Genomic DNA, 26,133 nt, shown 5'->3' on the forward strand with positions numbered 1-26,133 from the left:
CGGCTTAGTGGTCCGTTTAAAGGAGCACTCTGTAGTTTTGGGAAAGTTATTTCAATCAGAAGAGAAAGATCTTCATTAACCCTTTTTTTCTGCCTAAACAAAATAAATAAACTCTTTTTGTTTTCATGACTGAATAAACAAACTGACCTTAATGGACAAAAGTCTGAATGTCTTCTCCATAACTACAGTATTTACAGTATGACACAAACAAAAGAAATCCTGGTATCAAAGGAGATTAAAACTACTTTATATAGAAATCATATGGTGATACTATGTTTCTCAACTAATTTCTTCAGGTTTTTCCTTTTATTTGTCACCCATCTGGATTTCACATCAACTGTACATGTATTTGTATATAGAGTCATGGGTATAACATGTTGCACCTCTCCTCCAGGGGGTGCACCATGTCCACAAGTGAGATGCTGAAATATTCCCAATCATAAATATTGAGAGGCAATTTACTGAAAAATGTAATGTTGGCCCTCACAATACAAGCCCTTTAGATATCGGTGTGATGAAACTACATATAACTATGGTTCTAACTATGTTGCTTCCATGATGTTAGGCTACATGAGAACAGTAGTGTGTATACAGGAAACATGGAAATCCTGTGTTGCTCTGTAATTTGAATAACAAGGGTACAAGGGTCGGTTATTGTAACAAGAATAAATTCTAATCTTTAATTTTAAAAACACTTTTTACTATGAATGCAAAAGAGGAAGCACTTGGCTGGGATCCCACACACAACCACATTTAATGTAATGATGAACGAAGTAGCTGGTAGAAATATAATAGTACAATACTTGCTTATAAAGATAAAGATAGAAGATATGAATTGTCTAAACATGATGAAAACTGAAAGACCTTCCTGCTTCCTGTACGTTTTATTAGCATAAAATACAAGTTATCATTAACAAATGAATATAACAATGTTCAGTTATTCTGTCTAATAAGGCACTGTGCAACAGATATGCTCCTTAAAGACAATGTTAAACATTCTTGTTTAGTACTGTCTACCAAAATGATTTTCACAGCATCTCATTTCTACGGTGCTTAGTTTCACAGTAATAATGGTCTATGTTCACACATGTAACCACTTTGAACATGATCATCAACTACATTCTGATAGTACATCACATGAAACTTTAATTATACGTTAATATCCTTGGACAACTCACCTACACCCTCCACCATCGCACAAACTGTTATTCTGGGACAACTTTTGTGTGCCTGTTCACATGTGTATGGAACAGATTGAGTAAAGGATACCGCAGCACGCAGTAATGTGCTCACTTTTTCAGTTGCCCTGGGATAATAATGACAACTTAAGCTCTAAATCTTTTTATGCTTTTTCTTTCCTTCTTTATTTCACTATCAACACTGAAATGAAATGCATAATATAAGAATTTAGGCAACATGAAAATTGTCACAAATGTAAGTTTGTTAACTATGCAGCTAGAAGAATGAAGTCAAGAGGTCGGCACAGTTTCAAGAAGCACGGACGGTGACACTCAGACTGGGCAGTAGAAAAATAAAGTCCAGTCCAGAAATCCAGACAACTGAAGCCAGGAGGCTGTGGTGGATGATGATGATGAAATTTTTAAGCTCATTATCGAAAGATCACAACTTAATTGTCTTGTAATACAGAGGATACAGTGAGATCATGACTTTAGAGGACTTATTTAAAAAATGGGGGGTGAAAACTGCAGCAGAGCCTTAGATACCTGACCTGGTCTGCAGTCTGAGTCTGACATGTGTTTTTTGTAAGGGGGGGGGGGGGGGGGGTCATCATGTGTGGTCCTACACTGCCAGGTGTTAATTTACCTTGAGATCTTGAGAATGCATCTTGCCAGTTTTAAGCTATGCACTTTTGGTCTAACACACTGTGGTTTAACTAATCGGCATCCTATGAAGAACTACTGTCAGCTATATGTGTAGTTTAGGTCTGAGGACCAGCGAGAGAAGGGACTGTTTGTTTGATAACTGGCTGTTAGCATAGCTGCTATAGCATCAGCTACATCAGAAGTGGAGAGTATATGTCATTGAAAGAAGAGCAAAGAGCGCCTCTGAAGCTTTTCTCCATGAAAAAGATGTTTTCGCTCTTCTCGCGACTGATGCTCTCCTACTATTAATCTGATTAAAGTAAGCCTGTAATGGATAGCAAAAGACAGATGGTTTGTCCAATCACCTGCCAAGTACTTTTTGAAAGTTCCTGCCCTTTTACAAACAGTTTCTAGCAGTTCCCTTCTCGATGTTTCAGTGTAATAAACTATCTGGCATGTCAGGTTCAGTGTTTTTTATGTCTGTCCAAGGCCAAGTTTGAAGATGGGCCCCTGACCAATGAGTACTGACTAATCATGCAATAATGTAGTAATGACTACCGAGTACAGATGGGTTGGAACATGAACGTGTTGACAGGCCGGTCTCTAGCTATAAATATATCACTGTTGTGATTATCTTGAGATACTGGACCTAGAAAGTTATAAACCACCACAGTCACTCTGGCTTCCCTCTACAAAAACTTCTTTTCATAAAAGATAAATATATGTATCACATGTCAAGTTGTCTTGCTGACCTCCATCTCCTACATTATGCTCACAGCAAGCTAATGGTTAGATAAAGCTGAAATCATCCTCAGAGAAGCCTGACTTAGTAATTGCTGTAATTTTACCAATTGTGCATTTATACTCCTAAATGATGAACTTAAATTGACAAGAAAGAAAAAAAGGTATGATATGATTACATTGATAGACACTAGATGATAAATATTCTAATTGCCCAGTTCTACTACACACCTCACCTGACACAAAGGGTATGAACTTGGAATGCAAGCCCTATACAAAAAAGAAAGCTTAGAGAAATCTGTGATCATAGTGAGTCACAGCTTTCTATCTGTAGCCAAAGAAAAAGGCAGAAATGCGGTCGCCTCTCACATGAACAATCGTGGTTTCAGAAAATCCACTTTCCATGCGTGCTACACCACTAATGCACCTCTTCACATCCCCCACGACAGAAAACAAGTGGGTGTTTGGATGTTGAAACATCCCAGTCCACTTGTGCAAGTCTTCCCATGGATTCCTCCTGTCGGGATGAGGGCGAGGCAGACACTTTTCTGTAAGACCAGGCAGAGCGCACTTCTAGTGGTTTGAGCTCCTCAGACTGAGCAGAGGGGGCTTGCAGCAGATGGTGCTCAGGTGCTGGAAGTCCACATGTGCATCTGTTTGGCGATCTGCAGCACAAAGACGATGTCCGGCCGCTGATCTGGGTCTGGGCTGATGCACATGCTAACCAGGTCCCGAAGCTGTGAAAAATGGGCTTTATTAGCTTAAATGGACAGTTCACCTCAAAATCCAATATATATTTTCCTCTTACCTGTAAGAGTACCTGCTGTTTACCCATCTAGATTGTTTTGCTGCGAGGTGCAGTGTTTTGGAGATACTGGCTGTAGAGATGTCTACCTTCTCACCAATTAAATGGAACTAGATGGCACTCAGCTTGTGGTGCTCAAAGCACCAAAAATACATTTGACAAACTCAACAGCGAGGAGTGGCTCCCACGCGTCAGAATCTATTCACAAATGACAAACTGTCAGGGTAGTATAGCTCCCAGATAATAACAGCATTTTCATGTAAGAACTTTCTTTCTATTAAATTACACCTGCTAACTGTTTCAATGTGCTCGTGAAGCTTGTGACATACAGATTAATGACATCCACATAGACTGAGCTGAAATATTAACACTAACTTATGCTGTAAAAATATACTGTTTATGAGCACCATCCATCCACCCATTGTCTTCTCTTATCTGGGGTCTGGTTGCGGTAGGATAAGTCAGTCTTCCACACACAGTCCAACATCTATCTGTGGAGAGGTTGCTTCAGTCTTTATATGAGCAAAATACTACAGATGCGTTGCTGTCAACTGGTATTGCTAACAATGACTAAAAATGGCTAACTTTGCTAGAACTCGTTTTCCAACTTGTAGTGACACATGGTCATCCTAGGCTATGACATCATTCCCAGGTCCGACTTCTGATTTAAATGGAACGCACCATTAGTTTGGTTAGCTAGCCTCAGGTCCATGTGTACATGCACACTTCCTTCTTCACAGTGATACGGTTGGCAGGTGTAGTTCGATAGAAAGGAATCAGTTTTTACGTGAAACTGCTCAACAAGGTTTCACAGAGTTTTTCGGTGCTCTGAGTGTTACCTAGTTCCACTATATCGGAGAGAAGGCGGACATCTCCGCGGCCAATATCTCCAAAGCTCAGCAATTAACACCAAAACAATCTGGATGGATAAATAGCACTACAGGTAAAATGAAAAATATGTGTTTTTGATTTTTGGGGTGATCTGTCCCTTCAAAGCATAACGATGGTGTTGTCCAAAATGTGTTCATCTTATCATTGTCAACCAATCCCAAGACTAAAGCCAACAAAGTGTTCTTCAGTCTCTGAATACTGTACAAACAGCTCAGTAATTTCCTAAAACAACTTGGAAATAAAATGGAACAGTTTGACAGCCAAATGTTAATCACTTACCTTTGAAGCAATAGTGATTAATAATAGAGAGACAAAGCTAACTGGATTCATGCTGAGTGATACCGCTGGTTTTACTTTTTGTGACTGACTGAATATACAGTCCGTTTTCCACCCTGAGAATGATGTAAATCAAAATGGCCTTCAACATGATTAAGAACCAAACAGTTGATTTTGTGTTGTTCTACCTTCTCAGAGTAATGGTCAGGTGGGAGGGGAGGGTAATCACACTGCTCAATCTTCTGGCAGAGGGAGAGGAGGTTCATCTTATCCCCATAAAACGGACTCTGCAGTGCTGCCATCTGGAGGAAGAGGAGGACAGTCTGGATGAGAGAGATTCTTGCAAGGAGAAAGGAGTGGACAGTGAACGCTGGAAAAAAAAAACCTATTCAAAATCCAATGAGGACTACCCAATCCCCCGAATAATACCCTAACTAGAATGGCCCTCTGTAGAGTTCATACCTCATTCATATTCATACCGCCAAGGCCCAAAAGTTCCCTTTCATTCAATTAAGCCTAATCAAATATCAAACTTAATAGCCCTGTGATTAGCCCTCTAAATTTTTAGATACCAGCCACCTAAATACACCTGATCTTGCCCTATCTCGCAATGTTAAAGAAAGTAAAAAAAAATCCTAGATCATTCCCTTTATCTGGAATTGCACCAAAAGCCTGTTCTGGGCTGAGACCCATCCTCCATCCCACTTTCATTAAAATCTGCTTGGTAGTTTTTGTGTAATCCTGTTGACATACCAACAAACCAACAAACCAACCAACCAACATAAACAGGAGAAAACACAACCTCCTTGGTCGAGGTAGTAATATGCTCTTAATGCCTTAAGTAACAAGGAAAACATTGCTCTTAGTCATGTAAGTGTCAGTCTGACCATCTGTCCATTCAACGCTTTATAAATGCCAATATGTGACACCATCAGCACGGGAAAGACTGACATTACATTTGGTGTGGATATTCACAGTCCCCAAAGGATGTCATGTAATATTCAGAGGTCTAGCGCCACCATCAGGTCAAAGTTTGATCCATGACACAGTATCTTTCAAACTAGAAAACAGATTCCTATAGAATCCAGTGTGACCATTCTTGGTCCCCTGAGGATGATTTCTAATCGTTCTGGTGAACCCCTGGACAAGCAGACATTTTCAGGCCAAAATGTCAGGCTGCTCGCAGGCAGGGCTTCAGACACTTACAATAGCTTTTGTGTTTGACCCTTGAAAGGATGCCAAAATGGTAACACAGACACAGTAATGTTCCATGTTGCCCCTGACAAAGTTATCCTGCTACTGCTAAGTCAGTCAATGAAATAGTAACAACGGCAACACTGACATAAAGTTAAGTAATCACATTACACATTTTATGATATAAATGTACTTGTTCAGGACAGTAAGTTGTGCAATTTTAAAAAGTAAAAAGTAAAAATAAGTTGTGAAAGATGTCAGGACAGAAGAGAGGAAGGTATGAAGGGTGAGAAAGTGTCTGGTTTCTCATGTGGTACATGTGGTGACACAGCCACAGAATAAATGAAAGTGACACATAATGCTGCTCATTCATTCTTTGTTAGCCTGTCAAAACCTCCCACATGCACAGAACATCTCCAGAAAACAGAGGACTGTGAAACCATTGTGTCAGGAGATGACTATCTGATAATGGCTCAGCAGTCCAACAAAACACAGGGAAATATGACTAAGAACAGGGGATATCATGTTCTCAGTGGTGAAATGAAATAGCATTTTTTTTTGTTTGCAACAGCGAACATATCCTCTCCAAGAGGGTGAAATGTCTACTTTATATTTTGTTTTATTTCATGATTTGCTGACATATAAAGGAATATCGTCAGGTATCTGTCCACATGGACGGAGAGCATATCTCCATACATATATTCTGATTTCCAACACAAGGGCCGCAGAATGAACAACGAAACATTAGCTTTCCTGCTAAAGTCTCCTTCTTATCTAAATTACAGGCATAAACGCACGTGTCTCTCTTACTTTAGCCTGTGGAAAAAGCCAACAAAGGTTCACTCGGGACAAGTGTACTGCTAATGTCAGTTTGCAGTATAGTCCGACCGATACTTTATTTTTGAGTCGGAACTTTTAAAATGTTATACAAACCATATAGCAATCAATAGTAATGTTTTTAAAGGAGACCTATTATGCTTTTTTGGTTTTGTCCCTCCCTTCAGTGTTCGTGAGGATGGTAAAAGCCCAGACTGAGCTCCACTGGGAGCTCCCCTCTCCCACAGAAAACACTGCTCCTGAAGAGCCTGAAAAGCTTCGTCAGCCTTTGATTCTGTGACTTCATGACATCATGTCACCATGTCACACATTTGCATAATTTATGCCTAGCAGCTAGTTTGGCACGTAATAATAATTTAGCACAGCTGTTCTGTTGTTGTCTGCACAGACCAGCACATCTTTAACTAGGGACCATGTTGTTTCAACAATTGTAAGCATGAAATCACAGGATGTATTTAATAAGATGAGGGCCAGTACAAGCTAAGAGCTAAACACAAGAGCTGCTGTGTTGTTGTCTGCAAGAATCAACACCAACGTCTTCATCTGCTCCCATCTGTAGATTTCAAGATCCAGTGGAGTCATTTTATTTTTGTGTACTTTGATTACTTCGATTAGCACCCAGCAGTTAGCTTGTTCATACCATACAAAGACAGTTACAAAGTTGTAATGTGAGTGGTCTGCTTGGCAGTGAGGCTGAGGATAGTACCAATCATATTCCTTCTTAAATATGTGTGCTGGGGAAGTGTTTGTAGAAGTGCTGCTAACTGGAAGCTAAAAACAAGACAGAGCTGACTGGAGACAGTGTTAGCGGTGCTGGCTGAGGCGTGTGTGAGCTGACCAATCAGAGCAGACTTGGTATTCAGGAGGGAGACCTTAAAGAGACAGGAGCTACACTATGCAAAGTCGCTGCTAGCAAAGTGAGCCTCTGTTATCCCATAAGAATAACAAGCATTGAATTATCAGCTAATATTAGCGCTTTCTTGCTGGCTTGGTTAGCAAAATGCATCCATAAGTCATGTTAACTTTAATCATCATAATAATTGGGATGTTAGTATTAACTGTCAAGAAACAGGCTTAAGACTAAATGTAGTCACCAGAGAAAAACATTCTAAAATGTTACAATTAACTTTCATTAACTGACAACACAGTGTGAAAGGGTCTGAAACACGTGGACTACACCCACAAACAACTTCACAGTTATTAAAATGTACATGCGGTGTGCAGTGGATACACACGGTGCACCTCTGATTGACAGTCGCTGAGGTAGTAACTCGTCAATCACAAGGTAGCCACGCCCTAAACATTCCCTTCTTTCTGATCTATTTTACTCTAAACAGGACCACATTTTACACATTAAAAACATCTGCTGTGTTGAAGAAGACTTGTAACTAACGATTCAAAAAGGGTCATTTTCTCATTGACTTCAACACTATCAGACTCCTTTTTGCAACCAGCAGCAGCAGACAAATGGATGCAGGTGGAGGCTACGTCCACTTCTATCATACAGTCTATAGCTAAAACGCTTTCTGTGTTGACATGCTGTTAAAGTAGATCCACTTGATCCAGTATTGGTCATCACCAGTATGTTGACATGTGGGGTGTAGCTTTGCAGCCTCCAGGGGCTGCTAGCAAGGCTTCTGTACTTACAGGTAGGGGAAGTTATTTTGTATATGGCATTCACTGTCAGTAAAGGTCAAAGTGTATATGAGCTTACCTCATACAGAAGACATCCCAGGGACCAGATATCTGACTTAAAATTGTATCCGTTCTCATGGATCCTCTCCGGTGACATGTAGTAAGGTGTCCCCACTGGCCCAGAGAGAGAGACAAATATATCAGATTACATGTTTGTACCAAAGTGAAAACAAAAAACTACTTGAGAAGGAGTGTTCTATCTGAAGGACATATAAGCTGTCACTGAATCAAGTCTTACTGAGCAACGCCTTAAAAGGTAGGGAAGGCTATTCTGGAGAGAGTTGATTGTTGAGTCTCATTCCCAGGTTGCCAAACAGAGATTCTTTGGGTTAGAACTTCTGTCCGAATACCAACCGAAAGAGTCAGTATTTGACAACCTGGGAATGAGACTCAACAATCATTCTCCAGAATCATCTTCCCTACCTTTAACACACTCTCACAGCTGACATATTATTAATCAGATGTTACAAACCGTATGTTAAAAAGACTTCTGTGCTTTTACCTAAAGAGTGGGCTGCCGTGGTTTTAGAGCTGAAGAAGCGACCCAATCCAAGATCACCAAGCTTCACCTCCCCTGTTGCTGTTATGAACACGTTGGCTGGCTTGATATCTGGTACACACACACACACACACACACACACACACACACACACACACACACACACACACACACATGTTTGAACCTGGAAATATCCACACCCTATTTCCTTGTAGTCATACTGTACTTGTGTACATCATTGTTGAACTTATCAGAAAACTGTTAACTGTTCAGAAAGATGAAGATAGCCATGGTCACAGTGTGTACACTAAGTTAAGTTATGTACTCTGCAGCTGCAAGTGTTAGTTTAGTTTTGTGTTTGAAATTTGTCTGTGGAATAACAACAAAAGTAAGAAAGAGGTTGAGAAGGGACACGAAAATATGAATGCAAAAACAGAGAGGAGGGATAGTAAGTCTGGGAGTAGTTGTTTACCACGGTGCATTACTCTGCGTGAATGCATGTGCTCCAGGGCGCTGCAGAGCTGCACAAAATACTTCCATATAGTCCTCTCTGGAATGAGTCGCCTCTTCTTCTTGAAGTACTAAACAGACAGAGGGAAGGATTGTTAGTCCATACAAAGTGACAGTGCTTATCTGAAAGGTGCTCTCACATGAACAGGATTAGCATGGAAAGCATGGAACTTAGTAAAAGGGAGTTCATTTGGGAGAGAATTCCTGGGTAATACTGGGATGTCATTTTCTGATTTTTAACCTTAATGTTGACACACCAGTAATCAACTTATCTAACACATACATTTCTTTATTACTGGATGTAGTATCTGTTGGGTTTGGGTCACCTTCTGCATACAGCATCTGTGTACTGTAATCCAACTTAAACCTGTGAGTGTCAGAGGACTTTGCGGTAGTTCCTGACCTTTATCATCTGGGACAGGTCTCCAGCGTCTGCCAGCTCCAGAACAATGTTGAGCTCATTGTCTTCGATAAAGGAGTCTAGGTATTTGATTACATTGGGGTGATTCAGCTGCTGCAGTGGACAAACAGGAGAAAATGCTTGTTTAAAACTGTCATTTGTTCATTATAACATAGTTATAGTAGTTACAGCTTCAACAATCAAAATGTATAACTGCTCAAAGTGATCATCTACATGAGTGGACATGGTTGAAACAAGTATTAAATGAGCATTCAAATGTTTGACTTTGCCCTTATATTTCCTGTGTAACAATGCAGGACAATCTTGGTGGCTGATCAACTTTACCTTCAGCAGATCTATCTCTTTGATGCAGTCCTGACGAGCCTTGGCATCCATCATATCAAAGATCTGAAGTGACAGACATATTTTAGGTAGTATTAGTTCTAGTACCTCTATTCTAGGGGTGTCACGATTCTCAAAATCCATGATTCAAATGGATTTTTTGATTTTAACATATATTTTCAGCACTGTCATCTTTGAAGTATGTGCAAGTAGGTGCAGTGGGGAGAAAAAAAATACTGTGAGAAATCACAGATCTTGCTTTTGATTTTGATTATTGAAACTGAAAGCTAATTTTGATGGACTATTGATCTTATTCTTTAGCTGTCAACAAACAAGTTTTCTGCTTTAACGTATCATTATGAAGTAAATGATGATGAACAATGTAATGGCGCTGACACTGGTTCCCTAAAAAGCTCGCTATCACTATACAATTTCGTCTGCTTGTGCTTGTAAGGGTTGGCTGCAGTCGCGAAACGTCACCGCGGCCCGCTCAGAGGCCACGGCTTGGCCCTACTCGGGAGCAGGTCCATTGTAGGTGCAGCCCGGCTCAACTCGGCGCAGTATAGCTAGTGATGGAAAAGCAAATCAGCGCAGCTCGGTGTGACTCAGTGCGGTCAAAAGTGCTAGTGGAAAAACGGCAAAACTATGTAATGGTGACATTCTAAATGACTCCAAACATATATTTAATGTCACTGTACAGACATTTCTTGTTACTTATCAGCTGATAATCACATCAAAACCAACATCTATGATGAGCTATAATCAGTCAGTACTGCAGTATGAACAATGTCACTATGTTGGTCAGGCTCTACATTTTATTTCATCAGTTTTGCGACCAAGATTAACATCTTAAAGACACATACAATATTTACAGTATTGAATTAGTCAATTGATGAAACCACATGCACTTACTTATTATCCTGACAAGTGCATCTGTATGAATTTAGAACACGCTCAGAATATTCAAAGGAGAAGTACTGAAGCAGAATCCGATACCTGGACTTTGTGTGTACTGAACCAGGACTTTTGAGGGTACTTTACCTGGACTTTCTTGAGTGCTACCAGCTGTCCCTCCAGCAGGTATGTGGCTTTGTAGACCTCACTGAACTGGCCCCGACCAATCTTCTTTTCAATACGGAAGTTAGCCAGAGTGCAGCAGTACTTATAGCTTGGCACGTTTTTCTGTAATAGAAAATGTCATATTAAAAGGCTGAACAAGTTACTGCAGTATAGTGCATTAGAACAGAAAGAATTTTTGATAGAAAGAACATGTAACTTTGGGGTATTTCTCTATTATAAGTACTGTGAACCTGTGTAATAACCAGTCGTACCTGATCCTCCTGACCAGGTATCTTGTAGAGATTGTTGTGGTTGTCTAAGGTGGGCTGGTTGTTGTTCTGTGCCTCCATGGTGGCATCACACCAACCCACTACTGTAACAAAGAAGATAACTGTTCAAATTGTATTTAATTAATTCAAACCGTATTTCTTAAGGAAACATGAGAAGGCAAAACACACATCACACACACATATCCTTGCAGGCTGCAGAACTTTCTACATGTGTCAAAGATCTGCAGCTGGATCCAGATCGAGCTCAGACCGGACACGGTAAGAGACAACAGATGCTGAGTTTGAGAGAATATCAAAATCCTGGATGAGACTATCACAGCATTTAGGTTGTGTACAAATCATGAATTAATATAAATAAGTGATTGCATGTTACAGTTATGGCAGTTTATGTCAAGTCTGCAGCTGTACTAGCTGCTGGGTAAGGCTGCTCTAAGGAACAGTTAAAGGCTAACACAACTAACTTTTTTGGCTTCTTAAGGAGGCATGCCAGAAAAAGTCTGAATGAAATGTACAGGAGACCAAGAGGAAAAGTGTTTTAAAAATGATTTTGGGAAAAATCAGTGTCAAGTGTAAATGAGTGGGAGGTTTGTGTTGAACAATGGATGCAAGAAAAGGATACTGAACAGATTTCAATGAAACTTGGATGGAGGATGGGTCCCGGCCCAGGTTGAACCCACTAATTTATGGTGTGGATCTAGATAAAGGGAAAGATCCAGGAAGTCTCTCTCGATTTCTCTTTAACATTGTGAGACACCGTGTTTCTTTCATATTTTTGTTAATTTTCCAGGGAATAATGCATGGATCTCAATGGAGATCACAATGGACATTATGACAATTATGATTCCATCTGCATTGTCTTGTTGTCCTGGTGGCTGGCTGTTACAGATCTGGTGAGTTTAAATTATCCATAAGGTTGGTTTAAACTTTAGAGTGATACAGTGCTATTGACTTTGATATTGGATTAGACTTGATTGAATTGAAGCAGACTGCTGGGCCTTGGCAGAGATATGCGCTCTACTGAGTGCTATTCTAGGTCTTCATGTTTTGGTGAGCTCCCTCTCCTGTCATAGAGTGGAGGGGGAGAGTCTGTACTGCGTAGGTTTAATGGGTGGTCAGCAAAAATATACTTTAACTGTATTATTAGTGTCATTAGTATTATTTTTCATGTTTTTCTGTGGGTTGTGGTCTCTATGAAAGAGACCAGACTGGCCTGAACTTTTTTCTGTTCAGACAATTTTCAAGCTTCCAAAACACATCAAGACCCTCCAATACCAGAGTTTGGAGATTATTTTTGACCAAGATGTGTAGTCAGCTGGACATTTTACAGTATAACAATAAACTTGTGAGAACTCTCTTGTACAAACTATGTAACAGAGACAGTTTCTAAATGACCTTTAACACCTTTGACATTTCAGCACTGTGCTCCCCATCTTATTAGCCACCACCTTAGCTTCGTGTTCTTATATGGAATATCATGGCAACACCATGGATAACTCTGCTGAGGTCCTTCACATCTAGCATACAATGAACCCCCTTTAGTATTTCCACAACCTGTTCTGTAGTGTCATTCTGAGGGTAGAACTACAGTATAACCACAAGAGCAAGAGTCTAATGAAACATAATTAAACAGAAAACAAATAATACATCTAAATACTACATCAACACATGATCTTTAGCAGGGATTAAAGAACAATGAGAAAATGATTATTATAGCTTTAAGCCACCTCAGTTACAGCTACATAAACTAACTAACACTAACATGTGTGTACTAAACACTGTTCTGACAGGGGAGGTCAAGCTGAGTGGGTGCCTGCGGTGTTGACTCATGATGATAGAGACCTTGTTCTGGTTTTAACTGGAAATAATAAAGGCATTTCCAAACAAGTGGCTCACTGATAGTAAGTCTCAGGGTGAGCTGGTGAGTTGCTGCTTCACTGAGTCCTCTTGGCTTTTCTTGTGACTAGCTGAGTCATCTGAGCGTGATCTTGTGCCTCCTGCTCTCTCCATCAGCACAGTTGTTTTTTCAGAAGAAACAACCTCATTAACAACTGTTTACCTGGAGCTGCCATTGTCAAGTATGTGTTGATGACTTGTTTTGACAAAAAAATAGCTGCTTAATGTCTTAGCCTGTTTAAACTTGCTCTCTATCCCAAAACATTACGAGAATTACCCCTAAACACCCCTCTCCCTCTGATGAGTCAGATTTAAGTATTTAGCTGGGTGAACATGTGGTAACTTGCACTCAACCGTAACCTGCTTCGCTCTGCTAACCATTAAAATGTTTGTTATACCAAGTGGGCTTCATGCCATGACTTTGGAACAGATCTATGACACACATATGTCAGGCTGCTCTTAATTAGGGTAGTAAAGACTGTGCTGTTGTTGGCATTCAACACACTATAGCAGATCCAAGGTATGTTGCCTGGCCTCATGGGCCCCCAGCTGTATGGTTTTCAACCAGAACACAGATACAAAGGCTGGGTGGAAGACGCGTGCTGAGAAAACTCCACAAAAGGAATCATCTCCCCGAGGAAACAAATGCCTTAGATTTATGATTTTTTCTAATCCACTGTCTCATAGTATGCCTGGCTCTCACAGTGTTTCAGACAGAAAACTGTGAGATATATTTTAGAACAGGGCTCAGTGAACATAGTTTTAAAAGCTGCCTGGGCAAGAGCAGGGACAGATCAACATGGGAATCCTGAAGAAACAGATAACTATAGTGGTGCCTACACATATAACTACAGTATGTCTGGATACATGGGTGGGAGGACTTTGTCAATGAAAACTGTCCACAATATATGCATACTGTAAGTCTCTGTGTGTGTGTGTGTGTGTGTGTGTGTGTGTGTGTGTGTATATATATATATATATATATATATATATATATATATATATATATATATATATATATATATATATATATATATACATATATATATATAAATAAACATGACATGGAGCTTGACGGTGATATTGTCACATATTTGTCACACATTGTCAACAGGACTCATCCTCCAGGGTTGTTGACCAGCCAACCAACTATCAGACTAATATTGCTATCCCTCGAGCAAATGTCACTGGCATGGTTATAGCTTAACAAAAATTGATGGTAGCATTTTTGTCACAATTTTCCGACACAGCAACACAGTCATGTGAGTTACTGCCCTGACAGATCCTGGGCCATCAAAAAGAATTAGCCCTAAAGTAGATTTTTCTGGCACCAGCAACTATGGCAGAGGAACTTAGACAACGATTCCTCTGGTCCAAACGCAGGGGAGGTTCCTGATAGGGCTGAACCATGTGGAAAAGAAACTTCAGATTGGAATTATTTCGACAATTGCCATATGAGTCACAATTTTAGTGGGAATGGTAATTTTAGCATTTCATTTTCACTGGAGAAAATATATTTTTTGCTGGGCTCTCTACCAACCAAATGTGATCCCTGACATCTGAAGAGGATGATTTGTAGGCCAGGGCATCTCCGTAGCACCTCAATGTTTCTTTTATAATCGTATGTTGTAACACGTTTTACATTCATCAAAATATTGCAGCCCCTGCGATGTGGATATTGCACTATGCCATATTGTGATTTGTAAAATATTTCAATTAACTGTCCAGCCTAGTTCCTGAGTTCCTGAAATGGTTTCTGGTCCCTTGGAATACTCCTACTGTATATATCTATTATTTTTTTATATTATAAAAGAAGAGAGATCTCTATTTCAATTCAGAATCTCAAGAAAATAATATTGACATGAAGCCAACCAGATCCCGAGAGGTACTTTCCAGAAATACTGCCTATGACTTTTCATTTCTGTTGAGTCTGTGTGCTAATGTGAGACACTATATCAATTTTAACCCACACAGCTGTTTCCTCTTCCTCTGTCACAATGAAAAACAGCTCTGAGCCTCTCAAGAATGCAACAGCAATTTCCAAAGAATCAGTGGGCGGGAGATTCTTCACATTACAAAGGGTCACAAAAAAAACATATAATTTCCTAAATTCTAAGTTGCTCATAGGTGTGACTGTGAGTACGTTTGTGTGTATGGGTCTAAACACTGTGATAGACTGGAGACCGGTCAGAGTGTACCCTTGCCTCTTGCCTGAAGCATGCTGGGAAGACTTCAACCTCCTGCAATGGTCGGTTAATCACTGCAGTCAGAGATAAAACCCACAAATAACATTCCAGCGGGTCAAAGGAACTTTAAGCAGACAATTTAATGGGAGTTGATCAGCCAATGCAAAGAGTTCCCAGGTGTTTCAGTGGGGGTTTGTGTACATGGAGCAACACATGCAACACAGTCGGGCTGAGCAATAAAATCGCATACCTGTGGACACAACACGTTGTTATTCTGTGGTCATGATAATAGATGTAATGTCCTGTTACACTTTCTATATGAGGAACCAAAACTACTTGGTTAGGTTTAGGAAAAGATCATGGTTTGGCTTAAAATAACTACTTCCTTGAAACAATCACCACTGACTATTGGCTTCACACAGTATTCAAACCCTGGATTAAAGTATTGTGACTGACTCGTCCATCCACCCGGACCTACTCTCTACGAGGCCTACCTGGCTCTATATACTACATTTTTCCCTTGCTCCTGTCATTATTGCCCCCCTGCTGGTATTTTGCCTTCATACACGCTTGCACTTTTCACACCTAGGTGGGATTGTGTTAACATTTATGTTGATAACAATGCTAAACTTTGGACTTATTTTTCCCTGGATATGAATAGATCTAATAACACATTTGTGTAAAATGTTGTTGTCAATATCGTATGAATTATTGTGTAATAGCCCTTTTTTGGAGGGAGAGGTCACAGTGACCCTCGACCACCAAAATGTAATCAATTCATTGTTGAGAGGCCACAGCTATCGCTGGCAGGGACGCATAAAAGGTAATACACTTCCAAGTATATGGAAGTGGGTCGGGCATCCCAGAAGTGTCAAAGCGTGTAGTATGACTGCAAAAAATGGCTTTGGTTAGCACCAGCCAAAGCAGGAAATACAACAAATCATTTCCATCACCTGAAATGGGACCATCCCACCAACAAGACTATTATTTAAATAAATGATTTCATGAGTTTGGGGCAAAGCTGACTTGCATTGTTTTGTTAAGACAGGCAAAACATGTTGGCAAAGTTAAATGTTAACATTATGTTATTGTTTTTTATGTTGAACTATCTTCTAAAGTTAAACTAATGAACCGTCTGCTGCCAGTTTGAAGAGTATCCTGATAGACTGAAGCCTGGAGAAATAAGACAAATTATTAAATAATACAATATTGTGATAAATGTCAGTGTTGTAGGAAACAGCACATCCAACTGGACTGAAATAATAAATTGGGAAATAGAAATGAGCAAGGAAATAATTTTCAGTGAGGTGTTATTTCCTCCAGATAAGCTGTGATCAGACACATGCCCACCCACCAGAAAAAAACAGAGTTCTTCAGCTTCCTGCCATCTGAATTCTGGGTTTGTCCAGCTAACCAACAAAAAAGAGCAAAACCTTCCTCCAGTTACTTACACACTTCCCTTTTGACACCAATACTCAGGTGGGAATTTTGTTCGAGAATCACAGCTAATAAAAGACCGATGAACAACCAAACAGCCCTTTGAACTACAGGAATTAAACTTTTACACGTTTTCATTGGTGTGGCCACCACTTCTGAAAAATCGTGAAAATCTGGCAGATTAGATCAATGACATCTTTAAAAAATGATGGCAACCTATGATGGCATTCACGTACTGTGGAGGGACTTTCACGTTTGAGATAGATGTAATAAATGAACAGGGAGACCTAAATGAGGAGACTGAGACACCAGCACATCACAGTGTCTCTCCATACAAGATTTTTTGACCAAATCGTTCCAGGAACTCTGTAGAGGAAGTAATCTCAGGAACTAAACTAGGAACAAAAAGTCCCTTTGGAGTGTTCCCTATTTGTGTTCCCACAACTTCTGAAGAGCCATGAATATAATGCAAATTAGAGCCATGGTGGATTAAAAAGGAAAGGATGTGTTCAACACAACACAGGGACATCCTGTTGTATTCTGTATTTACTGTTGCATGTTTGAGTTTGATGTAATGAATGAAAGAAAAGGATATGGCAGATTTATTTTCCCCTCTTTAGCATGCTCGCCCCCAGGACCCTCCCTCTCTCTGTAATTTTTTCGCTCATGCTCTCAGCGCCCTGCATTTTTCAAAGCGTGACAATGTTTTTAACTTCAACATGAACAAATGTGCACACTAGGGCTGCACCTAACAATTTTTTTTATTAAATCGATTAATCCATCGATTATTTTTTCGATTAATCTTACTATAATTTTTTTCTTATTACTCGATTAATATAACAACGAATTTACCTAAAATAACATTTTAACAGGTTTAACTGGTAATCTGTGTAATCCTAATATATTTGGATGGTGACAAAAAGTGAATTCACACTGGATCCAGCAGTGGACCAAAAATGCAGGTTTCCCCATTAATTTCAATGAGGGTGCTCTGTTTTGGCAAAACAATGCAGCGGCAAAGTTGAGGCTGACACATCACGATCCGGTGGCCAATCACATAAACTGCCGATCAGACAATTACTGATCCACAGTGGAGTGCAATGTGTCATGTGTATTCACTCAGTTTGGCATTGTGCACCAGTTTAAAACACATCCGTGGATGCCGACTATCACTGTGGGACCGGCATGTTTAACCTACTGTGGCAGAGAAACAACTGGAGATCATAAGCAGAGTAGAACGGGTCAGTAGCTGGGCATGTTATTTAGCATGGATAAATACTACAGAGGGAACACAACAGACCTTTCTCTGGGTAGCGTTAAGTTTCACTTTCACTCCAGTTCGGTATTGTCTCCCAATTTAAAACACACAGTAATGATCTGCCTCATCCTGGTTGTTTCTGTTATTTTTAATCCCTCAATGAGGACAAACAATCACTAGTAGGAACCAACATGCCAGTAGCATAACAGCATAGCAGCTTCGTCTTTCAGCAAACTGATCCGCGGGGGTTCCCAACATGTCACACACAAGGACCATGGAGTGACACTCCCACACCGCCGCAACTAGCCTGCGATCCAGTGTGAATCCAGCTGCCCCAGGATGCTTCCGCTTCAAGTGCTCGAGCATAGGAGTAGTACTGCTTACATCCTCCACGTCGACACACGTTACATAAATCGACGTATTTACGTAATCTAGTAAGTCGACGCATTGCACCAGCCCTACTTATCAGTCTGACATTCTTCTTTGCAAAAATATGCATCATGACCACACAAGGCCAACTGTCACCTACTTAGCAGAATGTGGACTGTGGGCTTAATCAGTAGGAATGGGTCAGAGTTATGGAACATCACATCAAAGCTATAGATGGAACAAAAACTGACACATTCTATGTGTCACCTTATTAAAATTGAACTTCGTTGTTGCTCTGTCACAGTTGTTAAGCAGCCCAGTGGAAGTCAAAGCCACTCCTACCAGCAAGCACTGCTGCAATCTGTAACAATAATTTATAACACGTGTGAGAATAATAATCTGTGGGTTAAAATTTCCACCCAAAGCCTAATGTTCATAACCATGCTGCCAAACATCACTGCGTTCAGCTTTGTCAAACTTTAGAAACGTCACTTCTCCCAAACCTCGACTTGTCAAAATGTCAAAGAATAATGGTAGAGCAGCATTTACAGATATTCAGTGAGGACGTGAGAAGACATGGCTTCCTGCTGCGTGGTTAATAACCAGCCCTCCCAGTCACACAGGACACTGGCTCCCTGTCACAGCTGACACGTGACTAATTTTAGCCAGTTATTTGACCTTGGGTGCCCAGGCATCCTCATAACCAACAGCAACTATCCTTTCAACACTGTCCACCCCACACCCGGCCCCCCACCCTGCAGCCAGTGTTCTTCCCTGCTACGACTGTTACATGTGATGCATTTAATGTTCATTTATACCACCAACACCCACAAACCACTCACCACAAACAGACACGAGGTCCTACTTTCACAGTCCATGTGATCGTGTTAACATGCTGTTCTCGTTGCTGGAGGTGTGTGTGTGTGTGTGTGTGTGTCTGTCTGAGTCTTTGCTCGTGTAACATTGGTGTCATACACTTGATTTGGTCTCCTAAAGGAGCACTATGTAGTTTTGGAGAAGAAATTCAAACTCAGAATTTTAATATTTACAATATTAATGAGGTAATAATACAAAGTTTCTCCATCAGTGAATAAACAAGCTGCTCTCAGAGGAAAATAAGGTCCCAGAACACTGTTTGAAGCTAGAAAGGTGGCAGGGTCCGCCACATATAAACAAAGTAAAACAGTATTAATTGTGTTGTCCTTTAAGGTCAGTTTGTTTATTCAGTTTATTCAGTCATGAAAACAAAGAGAGTTTGATCATTTAGTTTGTTTAGGCAGAAAAAAAATCAGCCAATTAAGATCTTTCTCTGCTCATCAACATTTCTTCAACAAAACTACAGAGTGCTCCTTTAAGATTGATTTAAGTTGTATATCATCACGTTGCACCACAGGCTGCATTCATTTTGCTTTGTTAACCAACTTAAAAGAAAAGAAAAAGGTGAACAAAGTGTGGTTAAATGTTAGTGTGATTCCATATTTGTTTTATCCAGAAATATTTCAAGTTTGCAATTTGACAAAAAATAACCCAGAAACTGCAGAAGTTAGCAATGACTTGCAGTAGTTTCCTGTTATGAAAGAATAGCAGACAACGAGGAAATAAATATCTCAATAGCTCAATAACATCGTGATAAACACGAGGATAAGTTAATGTAGCATGACTGACAGGCAGCAGAGCATTCAGCGGCCACATGTACATGACAAATGCGACCCAGTAAACCAGAACTGACTCTCAGTCTGTTATACTGAGAAAAACAGGACTGAGAGTTGAGTTTTGGCCTGACAGAGCACATGTTGCAGTACAGCACTGTATCTTCAACTGCGACGAAAAGCAACAAAAAAAAACAAAAAAACAAACTCGTGTTTAACCCAGAGAGCAGAGTCAATGCAGCCTCGTTTCCGTCCGAGGCAGCGGGGAAATATCATTTCCATATGGTCGCTCAGAGCAGTCGGCTAATGTTTTTGCTAGCTACGTTTGTGCTAAGTAAGTTTTGCAGCTTTCCAGCTTGAGTAAACTAACACAGTGTGATCCGCTCTGATGCGTTTCATACAACACGACCACACAGCTACATGTCAACAACGCTGCAACAATGCATTCAAAACTGCACGTCGTCCAAACGTGGCTCGGAGACAGCGTACTATAGTGAGCGCCTCATGTCTTACCTGAAGAGGAGTCAATGTCCTGCTCGAAGCTTCACACAGTTTCTACAAGTTACATTAGTCCGTGTTGTTGTGCAACTCGTCACACCGACAGACAGACAGACAGACCCCCTCCCCCGAGTGTCTCTCCCCTCCTCCCCCCGCCTCCCTCCCTCTCTCTCTGGTGTGTGTCGCTGCTGCCACGCAGGCTGCTAAATGGAGCGTGCAGCTTTTACTGAATGAGATGAAGGACACTACTTCAAACTCTTTAACTCTGCGGAGTAAAGTTGTGTTGAGTCTGTGCCAAGTGGAAAAGTAGGTCAAACGTCACAGCTCCCTCTCTCCTCACTCAGCTCCCTGCATGTGGGGTGGGCCCAGGGTTTGAGCATAGGATGGGAGTATTTACACACGTGACAGATTATAAGAAGTGCATCCCGCAGGCTGCAGGGAATGAAGTCTGATCTCACAGGAGATGCTTCAACTTTCGGTCCTCCTCCCTACTGCTAACAGATTTACACCTTAGAGGCTCTTCAATGGCTAAGATGCTCTGTGAATAACTTCTCAAGAAGCTAGTCTTAATTTTAAGGATTTTTTTATTTTATTTTTCTTAGAATTTCGTCATATGAGCAACTGTTAGGAAAAGGAAACTTAATGAATAGGCCCAGATCATTGCAGCAAGGTGGGAGGATAAACCACTAGAGGTCAGAAAAAAACGTCTGTAGTTAAGCTGCTGTTAATACTGAATGACAACATTTTAAAAAACATGTATTTATGTAATTAAAAACTCAGTGTGTAACTAAGTAGTTCAAAGTAGCATCTTGACAAGCTACACTGAAATGGTGCATAACATGAATACATCACTACAAATACAACAATTGACCAGTCACTTGTCCAATTTTGTATACATATTATGCCATTTTACTGAGGCAGAGGTGTGTGTGTGCATAAATAAAATTAAAAAGCTATGCCCAGGTACAAATAAGTGACAAATTAATTCAGAATTTAGAAAACCCTAAATAAATAAATGAGAGAAACATAATAAATGCACATAAACATGTGATGTCAATGTAGAGGCTAAAACAAAATAAAATCTAAATGTTTATAAAATCCTGTCCGCAAAAAGCCAGAATACACTTTGAGGCCCCCGTGTTTTGGAGGACAAATTCTGCTTTAAAATAGGGCTAATATGTACTGGAATATATTGTATTATGTACTGTATTTCTATGCTGCGGGACAAAAGACACTGAGATCATGTCCTCTGTATTTTAGGAAAAGTGTACCCTTCAACTTCAGTGGAAATCAGGTGTGAAATCTTCCAATGTGATGTTTAGTAACTACAGCAACTTACATTTTGAAATTAATTCCTCATCTTTAATATATATATGGTTATAATCTCTGGTGGACAACAAACAGAAGCAGAACAAGAAAACACAAGGCTTTTTTATGAATGACTGGTTAAAAGAAATAGGTCACAGACATGAAAATAGTTTGATGAAATAAAAAATAACAGCATTACTTTGTCATCAATAGTGTTTTAAGGGGCCTGCTTTTTTGCTTTGTAACAATTACATGAAAAAAAGGACATTTTTATAATCATATCTGTCCTAATGATAACCATAAGCCTGCATTGTAGTCATTAGTCTAACAGACAACAAACACTTCTATTCTATTGAAGCCTCAGGCAGCACTTGCCATGGTGAGATTCCATCTTCATTTTGATGTGAACGGTGTGACGTTATCACGCTGACAGACATCTGTCCAGAGACAGACATATAAACACCTGGAAAAGTAGGCCCACTCAAAATTGCTTTTGTGGTAGTTCCCGCTGCAATATGTCTCCAGGACAACATTTTGCCATGATCACACACACACACACACACACACACACACACACACACACACACACACACACACACACACACACACACAAACAGGTACCAGCAATACTAGCCACTGTCTGCAGCTGGTAATAAAATTGTGGCGGCAATATAAATGACATATACAGCATATACATACATACACATATACATGCAGTTTGCTGCTGATCACATGGACAAAGAAAAAACCTTCTGGAGGAAAACTCTGTGGTCACATGAAACAAAAACTGAGTTGTTTGGCCACAATGAGCAGCAATATATTGGAGGCGAGAAGGTGAGGCCTTTAACCCCAACAACACCAGACCTACTGTCCATGGTGCTGTGGGGCTGATTTGCTGCCAGTGGATCTGCTGCTCTAAAGAAAGTAAATGGAATAATGAAGAAGGAGGATTATCTCCAAATTCTTCAGGAAAACCTCAAATCACCAGCAGAAGATTGATGATCCAAACACGCATCAGAAGTGGTAAAGGAACGGATCAATCAGGCTAGAATCGAGGTTTTGGAATGGACTTCATAAAGTCCTGACTTGAACCCCATCGAGAACATGTGGACTGTGCTGAAGAAACAAGTCTGTGTCAGGAAGCCAACAAATGTAGTTGAACTTCACTGATTCTGTCAAGAGGAGTGGTTAAAATTCAGCCAGAGGACGACCAGAAGCTTGTGGATGGATATCAAAAGCACCTAACTGAGGTGAAAATGGCCGAGAAACATTTAACCAAATATTAGAATTACTGTATGTATATTTTTGACCCAGCAGATTTGGTCACACTATCAGAAGACCTATAATAAATTCATTATTGAACCAAACTTGATGAATGTTTTTGTGACAAAGTAGTTTGTGTTCCTCATCACAGAAAAATGAGAGCTGCCATCCCTCAGTATTGCTTACACATACACATATCATACATCATATCACGGGACACAATTGTCGTCATCGACTTGTCTTATGGGAGCTGTAGTTTCTAGCTAAATTGCTCCCTATTACGGGCGTCATGTCCTCTACAATAGAAATACAACTCCCAGAGTTCAGCGCGGGGCGGAGCGTGACCTAAGCGTGCAGACAGACCATGGCGTTGTATAGCTCTGTGTGACAGGTTAGCATCCGAAAAACACCTCCGGACAGACGCGTCTGCGCACTAATCCGCTGCCGACAGCGACGGTGGGGTGAGAATTAAGGATGGGGTCCCGAATCAAGTAAGAATGTTTATCCGCTGGTTTAACTGAGGCTGTTAGCTGTGTTAGCTGTGTTACAGTGAGTCATTGGGAAGAAACAGTACAGTACAAGGCCCTGACTTGTTGCGACACTGGCTAAAAACACTGGTAACGTTACCCCACTTACTGGACCAGAGAAACGAAGCATTTTAAATGTGATGGTTTGAGGTTTTATTAGTTATTCTCAAGCTAATAAAGATGATAATACGAAGCTGACCGCGCACACGTTGAGACAGAGAGGCTGCCAGTGAGTTAGGACATGTTTGTGATGTGCTGCTAATGTAAACACAGGGACTGTGTCAGAGTGTCTTCATAACCGGATGCTGGTTTTCAGGACAAAAATGCAGAAGAGAATTGCCGGGGTTTGGCAGCAGCCTTGTGCTTTCCTGTAGCATAATATCACTCCCCTGACGCGGTGTAAATATTGTAAGGCTACTCCTAATCTGTCATGATCAAGTGTTGGTAAACAAGAGATGCTTGGTCCGTTGTGTGCGCTGTTGTGTTTGTGGGAAACGAGCTAACAATAATCGCTTGTAATAAAATGATTGTCATATCTGAGAAGGTAATACACTAACGATTCTTCAACAACTTGCCATTTTCATTCAGCAGCAGAGGGACAGGTGAACACAGTTGGACAGAACTGACTAGTTGAAGACATTCTGTTTGTATTTACTACATAACGGTAAAACATAGTGTGAAGAGAGGTCCGGTCAGACCAACACACTTGGTGACTATGACATGTTTTATCAATCAGCATGTCAGCGGGGGATTATGGAGCTCCTGCTGTGACCCAGCTGTGTGGGACATGTTGATCATTAACACGTGTTTAATCAAACCTATTTTGTTGTTAGTCAAACATACCAGTGTTTTATTCTTAAACATCAACATACACATTAGTGGATTTATCAGGGATGACGTCAGACAAAGTGTCACCTTGTATGCAGCTAGCCTATGTTGACTAAGAATTTCCTAAGTCAACTGCCACCTTAAACAGGGTGATAGCTGCCACTGGAGACACAGAGGTCATGTCCTCAGTGTTGTTTCTGGGAACAGATAACATTCTATAATTGCAAATAGTGGGCTTTGAAGGCTGATATATTTAGACTAAATTTGTTCTAATTCGACTATTTTTCGAAAGAAAATATTTAAATAAATCAAAACAATTATAATATTTGTAAGTGTGACATAAGCTTTGAAACAGCATAATAAAAATATATTGCAATATATATAGAGATATATAGATAGAGGGAGAGAGAGAGAGAGATTAGGCTCAAAAGTCAGACACCACTTGTCAAAGTATTCACCCACTTCAAGTCAGTATTTAGTAGATGCACCTTTGGCCTCAATCATAGCACTGAGTCTGTGTGGAGAGGTCTCAATCAGTCTTGCAGATCTGGACACTGCAATTTTACTCTATTCCTCTTTGCAAAACTGCTCAAGCTCTGTCAGGTTGCATGGTGATCGGGTGTTAATAGCCTCAAATTCTCTATTGGATTGAGGTCTGGGCTTTGACTGGGCCACTCCAGAACATTCCCCTTTTTGTCTTTAAACCATTTCTGTGTAGCTTTCCCTGCATGCCTCAGGTCATTGTCTTGCTGGAAAATAAATCTTCTCCCAAGTGGTAGTTCTCTTGCAGACTGAATCTGGTTGCCATTTTACTCTTTACCTTTACAAGCCTTCCAGGGCCTGCTGCTGAGAAGCACCCCCACAGCATGATGCTGCCACCACCATGCTTCACAATGGGGATGGTGTGTTTGTGGTGATGTGCAGTGTTTGGTGTCTGCCAAACATAGCATTTAGTCTGATGGCCAAAAAGCTCCATCTTGGTCTCATCAGAACAAAGAACCTTCCGGTTGACCTTGGAGTCTCACACATGCCTTTGGGTGAACTCTAGTGGAGATTTAATGAGCTTTCTTCAACAGTGGCTTTCTCTTTGCCACTCTCCCATAAAGCGTTGACTGGTGTAGAACCCAGGCAACAGTTGTATGCAGAGTCTCTCCCATCTCAGCTGCTGAAGCTTTCAACTCCTTCAGAGTAGTAATGGGTGTCTTGGTGGCCTCCCTCACTAGTCTTCTTCTTGTACGGTCACTCAGTTTGTGAGGACGGCCTGCTCTAGGCAGATTTACACATGTGCCATATTCCTTCCATTTCTTAATGATGGATTTAACTGAACTCCAGGGGAAGTTCAGTGACTTGGAAATGTTTTTGTATCCATCCCCTGACTTACGCTTTTCAATAACCTTTTCACGGAGTGTTCTTTTGTCTTCATGGTGTAATTGTAGCCATGAATACTGGTTAACCAGTGACTGGACCTTCAGACACAGGTGTCTTTATACTACAATCACTTGAGACACATTCACTGCACTGGTGATTTCCATTTCAATAATCGTGAGACTACTAG

General features: G+C 40.5%; 2 protein-coding genes across 2 annotated transcripts in view; one reads left to right on the plus strand and one right to left on the minus strand.

Annotated features, from left to right (window-relative positions):
- Positions 1-730: 730 nt before the first annotated feature.
- On the minus strand, positions 731-20,921 carry nek6 (NIMA-related kinase 6). Its single transcript, XM_073478026.1, has 10 exons — positions 20,668-20,921; positions 11,345-11,445; positions 11,055-11,195; positions 10,017-10,079; positions 9,675-9,785; positions 9,234-9,342; positions 8,765-8,872; positions 8,282-8,376; positions 4,725-4,838; positions 731-3,301 (listed from the first exon to the last, which is right to left on the minus strand). The coding sequence occupies exons 2-10, from the start codon at positions 11,420-11,422 to the stop codon at positions 3,191-3,193; spliced, it is 930 nt and encodes a 309-aa protein (XP_073334127.1). The 5' UTR covers positions 11,423-11,445; positions 20,668-20,921; the 3' UTR covers positions 731-3,190.
- Positions 20,922-23,559: 2,638 nt separating this feature from the next.
- Positions 23,560-26,133, plus strand: part of dennd1a (DENN/MADD domain containing 1A) — a 32,318-nt gene continuing 29,744 nt past the window's right edge. Inside the window, exon 1 of the mRNA XM_073477727.1 lies at positions 23,560-23,714. Coding sequence (XP_073333828.1) covers positions 23,698-23,714 — 17 coding nt within the window. The 5' untranslated portion in view covers positions 23,560-23,697. The remainder of the gene's footprint in view (positions 23,715-26,133) is intronic.

This window comes from Pagrus major, chromosome 12 (assembly GCF_040436345.1).
Source record: "Pagrus major chromosome 12, Pma_NU_1.0".
Lineage (NCBI taxonomy): Eukaryota > Metazoa > Chordata > Actinopteri > Spariformes > Sparidae > Pagrus > Pagrus major.